The 14914-nt window shown below is 38.3% G+C and overlaps 1 protein-coding gene and 1 long non-coding RNA gene across 2 annotated transcripts in view; both read left to right on the top strand.

Annotated features, from left to right (window-relative positions):
• Positions 1-289: 289 nt before the first annotated feature.
• Positions 290-1929, top strand: LOC107551785 (uncharacterized). Its single transcript, XR_001604808.1, has 3 exons — positions 290-505; positions 1461-1482; positions 1811-1929. It is a non-coding gene; the product is annotated as an uncharacterized lncRNA (long non-coding RNA).
• Positions 1930-2807: 878 nt separating this feature from the next.
• The window catches only part of LOC107551784 (macrophage-stimulating protein receptor-like), a 14323-nt gene continuing 2216 nt past the window's right edge, over positions 2808-14914 (top strand). The window contains exons 1-18 of the mRNA XM_016233510.1: positions 2808-2828; positions 3157-4436; positions 7438-7614; positions 7698-7820; positions 8002-8172; positions 8540-8700; positions 9045-9183; positions 9320-9456; positions 9698-9877; positions 9980-10079; positions 10887-11105; positions 11230-11376; positions 12536-12689; positions 12821-12913; positions 13035-13247; positions 13863-13943; positions 14267-14448; positions 14689-14798. Coding sequence (XP_016088996.1) covers positions 3174-4436; positions 7438-7614; positions 7698-7820; positions 8002-8172; positions 8540-8700; positions 9045-9183; positions 9320-9456; positions 9698-9877; positions 9980-10079; positions 10887-11105; positions 11230-11376; positions 12536-12689; positions 12821-12913; positions 13035-13247; positions 13863-13943; positions 14267-14448; positions 14689-14798 — 3650 coding nt within the window. The 5' untranslated portion in view covers positions 2808-2828; positions 3157-3173. The remainder of the gene's footprint in view (positions 2829-3156; positions 4437-7437; positions 7615-7697; positions 7821-8001; positions 8173-8539; positions 8701-9044; positions 9184-9319; positions 9457-9697; positions 9878-9979; positions 10080-10886; positions 11106-11229; positions 11377-12535; positions 12690-12820; positions 12914-13034; positions 13248-13862; positions 13944-14266; positions 14449-14688; positions 14799-14914) is intronic.

Here is a 14914-nt window from a genome sequence, read left to right as displayed (position 1 = left end):
TGAGAAATATTCTCACAACCTGACCGACACATTATACTATTTGGACAAAATGTGCGCTCTGTTTAATCTATTCATCAAATGAATAACATTGAATCCTACTATGGCTTGGCTTGGCTCATGAATATTAATCAGGTTACGTGGCTGGAAGGCTGCCAAAGGACGTCTGCATTGCGTAAGTAATATTTATGAGCAGGGGTGTCGCCATAGTAGTAATCATTTCCTTATGCGGGTGGGCGGGGCCTGTCAACTCAGTCAGTGCTTCTAACGAAACAAGCAGTCGCCTAAAACACCAAGACATCTCTTTCATCATATGTTTCTAAAGTTTCGTATGATCTGGTTTTATGCATAAACTAAACTGAATGTATTGTGTTGATATATATTGAAAGCTGTTTCCCTTCTTTCAAAATTTTTTTTTCACTACTACATGTCTACATGTTCAGAATTGGAAATGCAGTTATTGATCTATCCTGAGATCTGTACTTCACCGGTTTACAGTCACTAACAGGTGAGTGCGTTCTTATTGCCTATTTATCGTAAAATATGAAATTAGATATATACAAGATTACATTTTTTCTTGGAAAACATAATTGTACATGTTCGATCATTTATTGCCTTGTAATTTTGTCAAAAATAATTTAGATAATAAATAAAATAAACATGATTCATAAATGGCAACAGCTCTGTTAATTCCATAGATACTTGCATACCTTTTATTGATTTATTATTAAAAGTCGATGTCTCATGTCAGACAAAAGCTGAATCCTCTTTTCAAAGACTAAACAACCTTCATTTTAAAACGAACCATTCTCTAAACTTAATATCCATGGTACAAATAAATCCTCCACTGGGGCTGCCATCACTTAGAATAAGCAGCCTGTGTTTAAGATTATTCTACAAGCTTTGGGAATCTGTGAGATTTATTTTTTTGTCAGTGCAAACACAAAGAAAGTTACTGAATATTTTAAAACAATAAAACATAGCAAAGTATTTGCCTAGTCTAGTGATATGTTTTAAAGAAACGCATACTACTTTCCACTGTTTCCCTAAAGATGAATAAATTCTTATACATGTAGTCTGCAGAATGCATTCAAAGCAGAGGTTCAAATGCTGTGGCATGATTTTGAAAAGTAATTAGCTCATTTGTTAGTTAAAAAAAGCTCTTGAATGAAAAGCAAAACAGTTCGTTTGCAACTTTTGCACAAAAAAAGCACGTCTAAGTTGTGACAAGAATGACAATTTGAGAGGCCCTCAGTGTAGAACATGGTGATGAGCTCTTAATAATTAACTCAGATGAGAACCAAGAAATATTACATTGAACATTGGTTGGAAGCCAACCATTCTTTCTGAAAGGCCTTTTATATATATAAATATATATATTGAAAGTAGTTCTCTCGGAGTTGTTCAAAATATCTATTTTTACCTTTTAATGACTTTCTCTCTTTCTGAGACATGACTTAAAGCTGCAGGCACAGACAGACATGAGTAAGTAAAACCTCTTTTAGTGTTTACAGACTTGAAATGTTTCCCTTTGCCATTTATGACAAATCAAAACATAATTCCCCTCTAAATTACATTCAAACATTCGTTAGGTAATCATTGCTTCACATCATTTTGAATTTGAAACCTTTATTTTATCATAGTATGGCCACTTGCCAATATCCTCGAAGTTGGGCTGGTGTGTTTAGTTTTTTTGAAAGATATGGGAGTGACTCAATGATGACAGAAGTCTCTTTTTTGTGTCTATTCATTAACCATTTTTAAAGGAAGCTTCTTTTGTGATTGTTATGCTCTCAGGCCTTCCTGTTCTCAGGATGTCTTCATTGACAGATGCCAGCTGGAGCTAACCCGCAACACACTACAGCCATTTTTTTTCACCCTGGAGTGGACATGGTCCAATGGGCCACTCATCTGGTGACATGTGTCTGGATACAGGCTCTAATGTCTTCTGCATTAGAAACTTGTCCCCCAACGGCTCCCATCGCTGTGGACTTCTTAGTGCCGTACCCCATGCCTTACTTCCAGACCCACAATCCCATCCAGAACATAGTTACTAACTCCCTTTTCCAAGAAGTCTATGTGGCCTCTCAGAATGTCATTGAGGCGGTGAACATCACTCTAGGTAAACTTTGGGAACTCCATACGGGACCCGTGGGCAGTCCGGAGTGTGAGATATGCAATTTGTGTGAGATCGCAAGAGATCCCTTCCATGAGGACACAGACAATGAGGTGTTGCTCCTAGACACGTTCTTGATGTACTTGTACTCGTGTGGAAGCTCCCAGTATGGAGTTTGCTATTTCCATCAACTCCATGAAAATGGAAGGCCTCCTGGGACTTCAAAGTGTTTATTCCGGAAGAAGTTCAACTCTCCACAGTTCTGCCCAGATTGCATCGCTAGTCCTTTGGGAACGAAAGTCTCCATGGTGGAAGAGGGCCAAACGGTGTACTTCTTTGTCGCGGCAACGGTGAACAACAGCGTAACGCAAAAATACGGTCGCATGTCCATTTCCGTACGCCGACCGGTTGCAACTGAGGACGGTTTTTACACCGATGTCAGAGGGCTGACGGTGTTGCCTGCTCTACGGCAGACATACAGCATTGAGTACATCTGGTGATGAGCGCTTAATAATTAACTCAGATGAGAACCAAGAAATATTACATTGAACATTGGTTGGAAGCCAACCATTCTTTCTGAAAGGCCTTTTATATATATAAATATATATATTGAAAGTAGTTCTCTCGGAGTTGTTCAAAATATCTATTTTTACCTTTTAATGACTTTCTCTCTTTCTGAGACATGACTTAAAGCTGCAGGCACAGACAGACATGAGTAAGTAAAACCTCTTTTAGTGTTTACAGACTTGAAATGTTTCCCTTTGCCATTTATGACAAATCAAAACATAATTCCCCTCTAAATTACATTCAAACATTCGTTAGGTAATCATTGCTTCACATCATTTTGAATTTGAAACCTTTATTTTATCATAGTATGGCCACTTGCCAATATCCTCGAAGTTGGGCTGGTGTGTTTAGTTTTTTTGAAAGATATGGGAGTGACTCAATGATGACAGAAGTCTCTTTTTTGTGTCTATTCATTAACCATTTTTAAAGGAAGCTTCTTTTGTGATTGTTATGCTCTCAGGCCTTCCTGTTCTCAGGATGTCTTCATTGACAGATGCCAGCTGGAGCTAACCCGCAACACACTACAGCCATTTTTTTTCACCCTGGAGTGGACATGGTCCAATGGGCCACTCATCTGGTGACATGTGTCTGGATACAGGCTCTAATGTCTTCTGCATTAGACACTTGTCCCCCAACGGCTCCCATTGCTGTGGACTTCTCGGTGCCGTACCCCATGCCTTACTTTCAGACCCGCAACCCCATCCAGAACATAGTTACCAACTTCCTTTTCCAAGAGGTCTATGTGGCCTCTCAAAATGTAATTGAGGCAGTGAACATCACACTAGGTAAACTTTGGGAACTCCGTACGGGACCCGTGGGCAGTCCGGAGTGTGAGATATGCAATTTGTGTGAGATCGCAAGAGATCCCTTCCATGAGGACACAGACAATGAGGTGTTGCTCCTAGACACGTTCTTGATGTACTTGTACTCGTGTGGAAGCTCCCAGTATGGAGTTTGCTATTTCCATCAACTCCATGAAAATGGAAGGCCTCCTGGGACTTCAAAGTGTTTATTCCGGAAGAAGTTCAACTCTCCACAGTTCTGCCCAGATTGCATCGCTAGTCCTTTGGGAACGAAAGTCTCCATGGTGGAAGAGGGCCAAACGGTGTACTTCTTTGTCGCAGCAACAGTGAACACCAGCGTGACGCAAAAATACAGTCGCATGTCCATTTCCGTACGCCGACCGGTTGCGACCGAGGATGGTTTTTACACCGATGTCAGAGGGTTGACGGTGTTGCCTGCTCTACGGCAGACGTACAGCATTGAGTACATCTATAGCTTCTACACGCAGGACTTTGTCTACTTCTTGTCTGTCCAACGAGAGAAAACCAACTTGGACTCTTCGCCCTTTCAGACAAGACTAGGCCGTCTGCCACGTCACGAGTGGGAAATGCGACGCTACCGTGAAATTGTTTTAGAATGTCGTTTTGAACCCAAAAGGCGAAGGAGAAGCAATGGCAGTGAACCTTTTAAAGATGTGGTCTACAACGTGGTTCAAGCGGCCCACTTTGGCAAGGCCGGACGGGAGCTCGCAGATGAGCTGGGTGCTGAAGAAGAGGATGATATCTTATATGGCGTATTTGCTGTAACTGATGACTCGGGCGTTCCTGAACACGATTCAGCACTTTGTGCATTTCCGATGGATACGGTAAACACGGCAATAGACGATGGAGTGGAGGACTGTTGCAAGTCGGGACCAGAGCAGCTTTCCAGAGGCCTTTGTCATTTTCAGCCCTGTGAGAGCTGCCCACATGAGGTTGGTGCATTTTCAGTTTATTTACCCCTTTGTTTTTTGTTTGCAACAATCTATTGTGTGTTCTCTATGTGTTTGAAATATTTGCAGACTAATTAGGTTAAAAAACAACTGAAGGGTTAACGAAAGCCTCTGTGACATACTGTTGAGTACTACAGAAAAATATCCTTGACTTGTTCCAAAGGAAAACTGTAATTAAACACCGCAAATAAACATTTAAAATATGTAAATGCCACACTGTTTTGAATGTCTAACTTTAGCACATCCTTTTACGTGTGGTTTTGAAGAAATGGCTCGTGGATTGCATTTCTTGTCCATCATTGCTTTCCATATATTGGCCTTATTTTTTTTCCTCTTCTGTCTGGTCCCTGCACTATTGTTTTACGTTGAGACTTACCAAGCTTTCTAGTGGGCGATTTTTGTTCTTTTGTTGCAAAATGGTTTGAGTGACCACAGTGTGGGTCATAAGTCTTGTGTTTTGTCTCGTGTCCTTGTGTTTATTATTACTTCAGCTCCTATAGAGAGTAACAATGGCACTAAAGGCACTGCACTCATAAATCATAAACTGGTCTGATAAAAGAAACCTTTTAAAAATCCTTCTGTATCCATTAGCACTGAGGCTCCGAGATTGAAATAGTTCCTTGAAATACCAAATAATTTTGTCTTTATGCAGGAATTAAGAGCAACTATTTTAGTCCATTAGAATCATTGGGAATAACACTGTTGCAAAACAGTTTGGTCCCTGTAGGAAAGTTTAACCATTATACCCAATAAATATATAATACCGTTTTACCCAATAAAGAGGTTATGTTGAGTTCTAAGTTCGTGTAACCCTTAAAAGGCCTTAAAAATATATGAATTGCTTAATATAAGTCTGTATATGAGGTTGCTATTCCTTTATAATCGCTGTTAAAAGTTTTTTCTTTAGGCTGTGCTTGTTCTTGAGTCTGATTGCCTTAGACATTACTCATGACTTGGAAATTATTTAAAACTTGACTCAGACTTGCAAAACAGTGATCAAAGCCTGACCTCTTGGCATTCCAACATTAAAACCCCAAATTTGAAGTTTTTGGTGCTTCCATCATTTTGAGTTTTAGAATGAATTTCAAAACAAGTAGCTTAAGTAGCCTGTAGTGTTGTTCTATGTGTGAATTTTTTTTTAAAGCTTTTACTGCACCAGCTCTGTTGTGAATTTCATATTCAAGCCTGTAATAGTTCTGCGAGACTATCTAACATCTGTTAAATAACTTAAATCTAATGTTCCCCTGCTCTGTACTACAGCAGGATTCTCAGAAAACAATCTCAGCCACTCACAGAATGAGTTTTCTTTCATTACAGTAAGCATTAGAAGACTGATTTTGAATTTTGTGAATATCCAGGAAGGTATTTGAACATTAAAAAAGTTAATGGAAAAATGATGCACTTGTAAGGAAAAGCGGTCTAGAGGAACATTTTCTGGCATGCAGCAGCTGGAACAATTTTTTGGCTCCACCGAAGGTGTCAAAGAAACTTGGAAGCAGAAGCAGAACACTGAGTTCATGCTTTTAGTATGTGTTCTTAAACGGCTGTCAGTATTTGTATTAAGTATGCTAAATCATTTCTCAAAATGAATTCTTTTTCTTAGTCATTTGCAATTATTTTTAACCAGCATGTGTCAAGGCGAGTTTTAGTCTTTGTATGAAGTCAGTTCCCCTCATGTTCCACTTGGTTTGATATTTTGCTATCTAATGCAGTGACACTATGATTCATTTTTGATTCTGATTCACGAGTCACTGCATATTTATAAAATACTCATTCTAATTCATTTGTAATTTCTAGTTAAAGAACTAATTTCTTATCTATCATTTTCTGTTTGCCTATGCTAGTGAGTGAGAAGCTGCATACATGTGGTTACATGTCTTAAAATCTGTGAAGTTTGCACTGGAGGAGATCATAATTTTAGTGTTTGAGTGAGAATTGGCTACTTTTACAGTCTAAACTTCCCTGTAATGTGTGGGAGAATGTCTCGGAAATCTCAGGGTGTGAGTGCGAGTTTGCTGCCATAAAAAGTTTACAGATGGTATGTGTCTAAGAGTGTGTGTTTGTGCAGTTAAAAGAATAGGGTTTTCCACTGAGGTCAGTGTTTATGGGAAATGAGTGGAAAAAAGGAGAAAATGACAGTGTAATTTTTGGGATTCCAATAAGAGACACTCACCAGATCACTCATTCTGAATGCACTTGTTAAAGTGTATAATTTAGCACATTTGAAAAGTGCTGCTGTGTTTATTATTGTTATTTTTATTAAGAAACCATAATCTGAAAATATAGAACTCCTCTAATTTGTGGTTAATCAGTCTAAATGCAGAAATTAAGAAGATTAGAGTGTTTCCAGACTGGAAATGCATTTGGGAGAATTATCGTGACTGTCTTTGTTTTCCGAAAATCTGTATTTTCAGGCTAAGATGTCAGTTGTGACTAGCTAGCACACTTTCTATGGAAAGTTCACAGCCACTTCACAGTTGTCTTGGGCCATGATTTGGTTAGTCAAGGATTGTGTGGTTGTCTTTTGTCTGATGCTTGGAGTTTCAGTTTTTTGTTAGGAATGCAGGAATTTGTTGAGAGAGCGACATGTGATAGCTTAGTTTACAGCAGATCAGCGCAGAAACATCACTACAGTGCTGAAGTACCCAAACAATAGAGATTGAGTTCTTTTGTGTTATGTTTGGAATTCTTGTGGTGAGAATCGAAATTGGCGGCCTAGATTACTGGAATATCCAAAATATCCAAAACATTGTCATACAAATGTCATTTAATTTGTCAAGGTATAATCTATTTACTAATGTCTTTTTATTTTTATGCTAACTTCTAATTTAATTTTTCAAATTTTCAAAATTAAGAAAGAGCTTTTGTTCTTTCATAACCAACTTTTGAATGTTGTACTGTACATCAGAGCGTCTATCAAAAGGAAAGATATCTTTAATACAACAGTGCAGCTCTGATTATTTTATTGCGTATGTGTGATCAGAGCATGGAGCACAATATGACCTGCAGAGATCAGCCCACGCTGGTGTCTCAGCCATACTACAGAGTCGACCTCTTCAACAGACAGATGAGAGGCGTTCTGCTCACCTCACTGCTGGTCACCAGCATTGAGAACAAGACAGTGGCTCATATAGGCACATCAGATGGGAGACTGCTGCAGGTATGGGTCATAAAGAAGACAGTTACTTGCTATGCCAGTTTCATTAATTATAATATTAACCTCTTTTCTTTTTAATGCCGCAGCTTGTCCTGAGAAGATCCAGCCCCGTCATTTTTGCTAATTACTCCCTTGTAGAGAACCATAAGGTGTCGTCTACCGCAGCTGTTCTCTCGCCGGACCATCTACTGTTTGTGATTGGAGATAAGGTTTGTATCATAAACAAATTAAAGGAATGAATCTGATGTAATACCAACCATGATTTCATATACATTGTTTAAGTAGTATGCTGTATGAAGTATGCTAGAATTCCAAATGGACGTGGCTAAGATTCCAGAAGACTGTATTCCTTTTTCGGGCTAATGATGGTTATAAAATCAAAACTGGCAGATGATTCAGGTGCCTCAGAGGGGTCCGGGTTGTCGGCACTTCCTCACATGCGCCATGTGCCTGATTGCACCAAAGTTCATGGGATGTGGCTGGTGCTCAGGTCTGTGCACCTGGGCTTCTGAGTGCAGGACACACTGGGGAAATGAGTCATGTCCGCCCGGCATCACAGAGGTGAGACTTTAAACACACACCAAATGAGCTGTTGTGTAATTTAGCTGAGATTCTTATTTGTTAACAAGGTTTATCCATCAGTGACTCATTTGAAATGTATTGTACAGTTAACAACAATAATCTTGATGTGAAACTAGATTATAAATACATTTCTAACCCTTTAAGATATTTTAAAAAACATTTCAGATGTTTAATAATCTGGACAGCATTTTAAATATTTGATAAATATATAATATGATAATATATAAATATGTGTTTATATATATTATTTGAAATATTAGGTGAGTATTTGTATTGATATTGATAAGTATTTATCTGTAAAATTTATCTGTAAAATAGCAAACATGTATGGAAATGTTCTGTGTAGTTTTTCCCCAAAACAGCACCCCCTGATGGTCAGAGTGAGATGACTCTGTGTGGATGGGAGTTCCAGTCGCCCCTGCGACCCCTCATCACGGCCAGAACCCATGAGGTGAAGCTGGGAGAAACCGCCTGTGTGGTCCAGCCTCACAAAAGCAACAGCACACAGTAAGTTTTACTGATTTCATGCAGGGTAATTATAGGTAACTAAAACCAAATCTGAAACTAAAAAAAAATAAATAAATATATTTTATATATATATATATATATATTTTTTGTTTTGTTTTTTATCTATATATTTTTGCCAAAGCTACATTTCTCATTTTAATTTAGTTTAATTTGATGTACTAACATTATTAAAACTAAAACTTACACTGCTGTTCAAATTTTTTTAAAATATTTTTTGTTTTAGAAAAAAACCAAATACTTTATTCAGCAAGGATGCATTAAACTGATCAAAAGTGACAGTAAGACCTATTAGTAGAATGTAACTGGACATTTTGTCTGCTCAGCTTGTTGTGTAAGATCCGTTCTGGGGCAACAGAGCCACTGTTTAAAACAGTGAACATCACTGCTAAAGTGCATGAGGGCCGAGTGGAGGGCCGATATTCCATTGAAGGAAGTGCCGAGATGCCCGGATTCACCTTTGTGGTAATTAGTTAATTCATTGCACATACAAAACATGCATTTTCCTCCTCTTAAAACCCTCCACCTGATTTTTAAACAATAGTCATTAGCAAGCTTGTTGACAGCAGATAACCTTTGCCCAACATATTTTTTACACAAGGTCCCAAACATCACTGAAGTCCAGCCTGACTATGGACCTGTGAATGGAGGAACACTCATCACCATCACAGGCCCTTATCTGGATTCTGGGAAGAACAGGAAAGTTACGCTTGATGGAGAAACATGTCCAATCAAAAGGTGTGTGTGTATTCAATATAACAGGGCTCTTCAAATGGGGGCGTCTAATAGAAAAGAAGAGGGTCTGCTAATTGTATAAAAAAAATGCAATGTGATTATATTAAAATTACATACACTACTGTTCAAAACTGACCCCTTTAAAGCTATACGTTTAAAGTTCCAGCTCTGTTTATTCATTTTCTCTGTTTAAGATTATATATGTAGTGTTCATGTTCTAAAGTGAATGTTATTCCACCTACAGTGTATCTGTGGTAAAAGGAAACCTGTCCTCCATCGTATGTCTGTCTCAACCTGTGACGGAGGTGAAAGACGTGGTGCTCCGTGTCTACATAGATAAGTCCCGTGTGGTGACCACTAAAGTCTTCCGGTACAAGGAGACCCCTGAGATTCTTGCTGTGCTGCCCGATTGCAGCTTTGACAGGTAGATGCAGAAAGTCATACATTTTTGACTTATCGGCAGTTAAGAAAACAACCTTTCAGAAAAGTTATGGAACGTCTAACATTTTATTTTGCTAAATTACAGTGGGTCAAGAATCATCATTGAAGGCCGAAATCTGGACTCTGTCTACAGAACTATCATCTACTTTAAACCCAAAGAAAGCCACCTGAAACCTGTTTCCACTGTATGAACTGTAAACTTTCACTCCTGAGATCTGCCCATATTGATCTATTGCCTTGTTTCTTTAAAGTGGTCATATCATGAGGAATCAAATATTGCTTAATATTTTAAAATAAAAGTGAATTGTAACATACTGTAAGTTGGTAATAAGAAGGTAGCAGGATAGATAATATTATTCCTACTCACTAGTTGAACCAGTCAAACGTTTTGCAGATCCTTCATTATCTAAACATTAGAAAAGATTGGCTAGTTTATTTTTACATTTCAGTCTGATCTCAGTTTGAGCGGCATGTTTTCAAAGCACTGTACCTCATTTCACATGCAAAGTGTTTTTAAGAAATGATATATTTAGTGTTGGGAGATTCTATCTACTCTCTTTAATGACCACAACTTCACAACATTTAAGACTTTCATAATGTTGTCTCAGTCTTCCACCGAGAGCTGTGATTATGAATTTAAAGATTAAAGTGTTTTAAATCTATACACTATACACTAGCCTAGCAGCACAGGATTAGCATTTTTGGATTGCAGCATCAAAGCAAACAGACATAGGTTTGTGCACCAATAGCCTCGTGAGCAGCACGCCGACATACTGTATAGTGCCGTTGTGCTTCGGGCGTCCCAAGTTCGAGTCCTGGCTCGCAGACCTTTCCTGATCCTGTCCCCCCCCTCTCTCCTACTTCACTTCCTGTCTAAATTCTGTCCTGTCACAGTAAAGGCAAAAATAAATCTAAACAGAAAAAGATATAGATTTGTGAGCACATTACTTTTTTCTTCTTTCACATTTGCTTTATACTGTTGTTCCCTGAAGGAGTGCAGAGGTAAAGCCAAACCCACCCGTATGGAGTGCATCACCCCGGTCTTCCATCGAGATGAGACAGAAGAGGGTGAGCTCTCATTTGACATGGATGGAGTGCTCGGCCTGTGGAAACAAGACTTCTCCTACCACCCCTATGGCAGACCCATCCCGTTTGAGACTGAAGGTCACATACTGAGACTCTACCCTGGGTTTGATGAAGTGTCCTTGCATGTATGTAGATACTTCTATGATTACAATCCCATTATTGCATTGCTGCACTTTTTCTACTTTTAATTATCTTTCTGAGTAAAGGTTTAGAATCTGGTATTCAAAATCCTTTTTCCTCATGACGCAGCACCAAAAGTTGAACCTCGTGAGTTCCTGCATGTCAATCACGATGACAGTTGGAGATGTTGACTGTGGTGCTAAAGTTTTAGATAATGAGATCACATGCAGGATCCCTAATAATCTCACCATTCCCAGTGAGGGTTTACCTGTGAAGGTGAGTGTTTGAAAGTATGTGTTGATCTATAAATGCAGTAAATTACCTTGTCTTTAGCCAAAGAAATAGCCATTAGTTGCATAATACAACCTCATTCTGACATCAGTATTTTCCTGTACTAGGTAACGGGAGTTCCAAACAGCTTGCCAAAGTGAACTTTCTGGAAAGTTCAGCTGGTAAACTTCTTCGAACTACCATTGGTCCATGGCACTTACATTCATGAAGCCAGCCTTCTTTGACATGGAAATCCAGTTTTTTTTTTCTTCTGTTTAATCCATCAAGGTCAGATGCGAGTAAAAATGTGAACACGCTGGAGACCTGCTTAATAGTAGAAATCAAAGTTGCAATTCTAATCGAAAGCTACACTGACACTGTTTTTTCATGTTTAATACTGTAAAGCTGCTTGATTTAAAGCAATCTGTTGTATAAAGTGCTATAAATAAATGTTACGTGACTTGATCTGGCTGGAGAGCTGAATTGCAGAGCTCATGCAAACATATTCACATCGCTATGATCAGATGCTTTCTTAACTGCTGGTTTCTGTCATTTTACATATTCATCTCAGGATGTTAGCTAACGGTATGATGCTGCTCAAGTGTTTCGAAACTTTATTTTACTACTTCTATATCAGGGCCTTTAGGGCTCCAAACCGGTATGTTCAATTAGTTAAATTTACCTACGAACTGTTCTTTGCTTATGTATGTAGTTTGAGACTGAAGGTCACATACTGAGACTCTACCCTGGGTTTGATGAAGTGTCCTTGCATGTATGTAGATACTTCTATGATTACAATCCCATTATTGCATTGCTGCACTTTTTCTACTTTTAATTATCTTTCTGAGTAAAGGTTTAGAATCTGGTATTCAAAATCCTTTTTCCTCATGACGCAGCACCAAAAGTTGAACCTCGTGAGTTCCTGCATGTCAATCACGATGACAGTTGGAGATGTTGACTGTGGTGCTAAAGTTTTAGATAATGAGATCACATGCAGGATCCCTAATAATCTCACCATTCCCAGTGAGGGTTTACCTGTGAAGGTGAGTGTTTGAAAGTATGTGTTGATCTATAAATGCAGTAAATTACCTTGTCTTTAGCCAAAGAAATAGCCATTAGTTGCATAATACAACCTCATTCTGACATCAGTATTTTCCTGTACTAGGTAACAGTTAATGGGTACACACATAATGTTGGCATCGTAATCTTGGTCAGTAACCACTATATGATGGGTATTGTGCTTGGCATACTGGCAGCTCTGGTCACGGGTGCGGTTATGGCCTTTATTGTGCTGAAACACCTGAGAAAACAGAAAAAAGGTGAGCACAATTTATGTCACGTCTCACTAATGCAAATCTTTTGCAGTCATTCCTAAATCTGATATCTCAACAAGCACAGCTGTTATGAAAAAAAAACACAATCAGTTTTATCACACCCTTTTTACCCACAGCTTCGCTGGCAGAAAATCGTCTTTCTTACTTTTCTCATAGTCGTTCACGTAATAATAGTGTGGATTTATGTCCCTTAGGAGACTACAGACGTGGTGAGACAACATCTTCACATCAGTAACAAATTTTAATTTATGTATTTTTTCATTGAAACTTTGAAGTTGAAGTCTACAGATACTTTAGAAACACTTCCATTATGTTCTTTGTTGTTTACAGAACTGCCCCTCACAACCATCACTGCACCTTCTGGGGCCGTGGCGTTCCCTGGCCTGGCCTACACAGGCACCCTGGACACAACCCTGACCCCTCTCATGACCCCAGAGAAGATATCCATCAGCAGTTTCCGCCTGGAGCTGCTGGAGGAGGTGAAGGATGTGCTAATCCCAGCCTCCATGCTCAAGGTTCACCACCACCAGATCATAGGAAAAGGTGTGTCTATAAATAAAATATGCTGTGTGCTGCAAATAAGTTCAGTACACTACCTTTCAAAAGTTGAGAGGTCTATAAGATTTTTAAAATCTCATCTCACCAATGCTCTATTTATTTGATTAAAAATACAGTAAATACAGTAATATTGTAAAAATATTTTTACTATTTAAAATAACTGTTTTTTATTTGAATACATTTTAAAATATAATTTATTCCTGTGATCAAAGCTGAATTTTCAGCATCATTACTCCAGTCTTCAGTGTCACATGATCCTTCAGAAATAATTCAAATATGTTGATGCTGCTCAAGAAACATTTATTATTATTATCAATGTTGAAAATGGTTGTGCTACTTAAAAAAAATTTGTGGAAACCATGACACTTTATTTTTCAGAATTCTCTGAAAGTAAGAAATCTTTTATAACATTATAAATGTCTTTTGATTAATTTATAAGTCTTTGCAGTATAAAAGATCTTACGAACCACAAACATCCAGGGTTTAGAGCATGATATTGCTTCATTTCTCAAAAAAAAAAGCTATTACAAGAAAAGGGAATAAGGTCATATTTTGAACAAAGTTTATTGCCACTATTAATAAACATGCTTTGTTTTGTAGGACACTTTGGGACAGTTTACCATGGTTACCTCACCGACCACAACAACAGAGAAATCCATTGTGCTGTGAAATCTCTTAACAGTAAGAAACTCCTCAATGAAAAGAGCTCATAAAGACACTCATGAAGAACTGAACTACCCTCTCGGGATTACCTGCCTGATAAAAAACAGTTTACAGTGTGTACAGTACACATTAAATGTGTACTGTACCTTGAATGCAATATAAGTTCCTTCGGATAAAGTGTCTGCCAAATGCATAAATGTAGCAGTGGTTTATGCAAAGATTTTTAAACAACATTTTGAGTTTTTTTTAGAAGACTGATCTCTAAATGTAAATTGACTTTAATGGCTTAAATAATATAAATGTGTACTTGCAACTGTATTTTCTCATATTCTCTCTGGTAGGAATAACGGATGTGGAAGAGGTGGAGCAGTTTCTGAAAGAGGGCATTCTGATGAAGGGATTTCATCACAGTAATGTTCTCTCTCTGCTGGGTATCCTGCTTCCTGAAGAGGGACTTCCCTTGGTGGTCTTACCTTACATGAAACATGGAGACTTGCGTCACTTCATTCGCTGTGAGAAGAGGGTCAGTTGCTAGAACATAAACTCTTAACACATCAAATATGTTACATATTTTCCCTTTTACCTTTGCCTTGCACAATAGGTTTGTATTTGTGGATGGATTTCACAACATGACCTCCTGCACAGCTCAGAATCAAGCTCATGACCTTGCAGAAGCTCCATTAGTAATGTTTCCAAAAATTAGACAAACTCAATGTGTGCCTGTTACATATAAGTCTTATGTAGATTTGTTGTCTTACCCTAGAATCCAACAGTTAAGGATTTGATTGGCTTCGGGCTCCAAGTTGCTAAAGGAATGGAATATCTGGCACAAAAGAAGTTTGTACACCGGGATCTGGCAGCACGCAATTGCATGTGAGTTTTGCATGCACAAAGATTTTGCATTAAGGCCCTGATATACTTCAAGTGAACTGGAGTGACATAATTTCAAACAAAATCAGACCAAATGAAGTTTGTTTGTAGTTAGTTTC

This window comes from Sinocyclocheilus grahami, unplaced genomic scaffold (genome assembly GCF_001515645.1).
Source record: "Sinocyclocheilus grahami isolate Dianchi unplaced genomic scaffold, SAMN03320097.WGS_v1.1 scaffold433.1, whole genome shotgun sequence".
Taxonomy (NCBI): Eukaryota; Metazoa; Chordata; class Actinopteri; order Cypriniformes; family Cyprinidae; genus Sinocyclocheilus; species Sinocyclocheilus grahami.
This window is presented reverse-complemented; position numbering and strand designations above follow the sequence as displayed.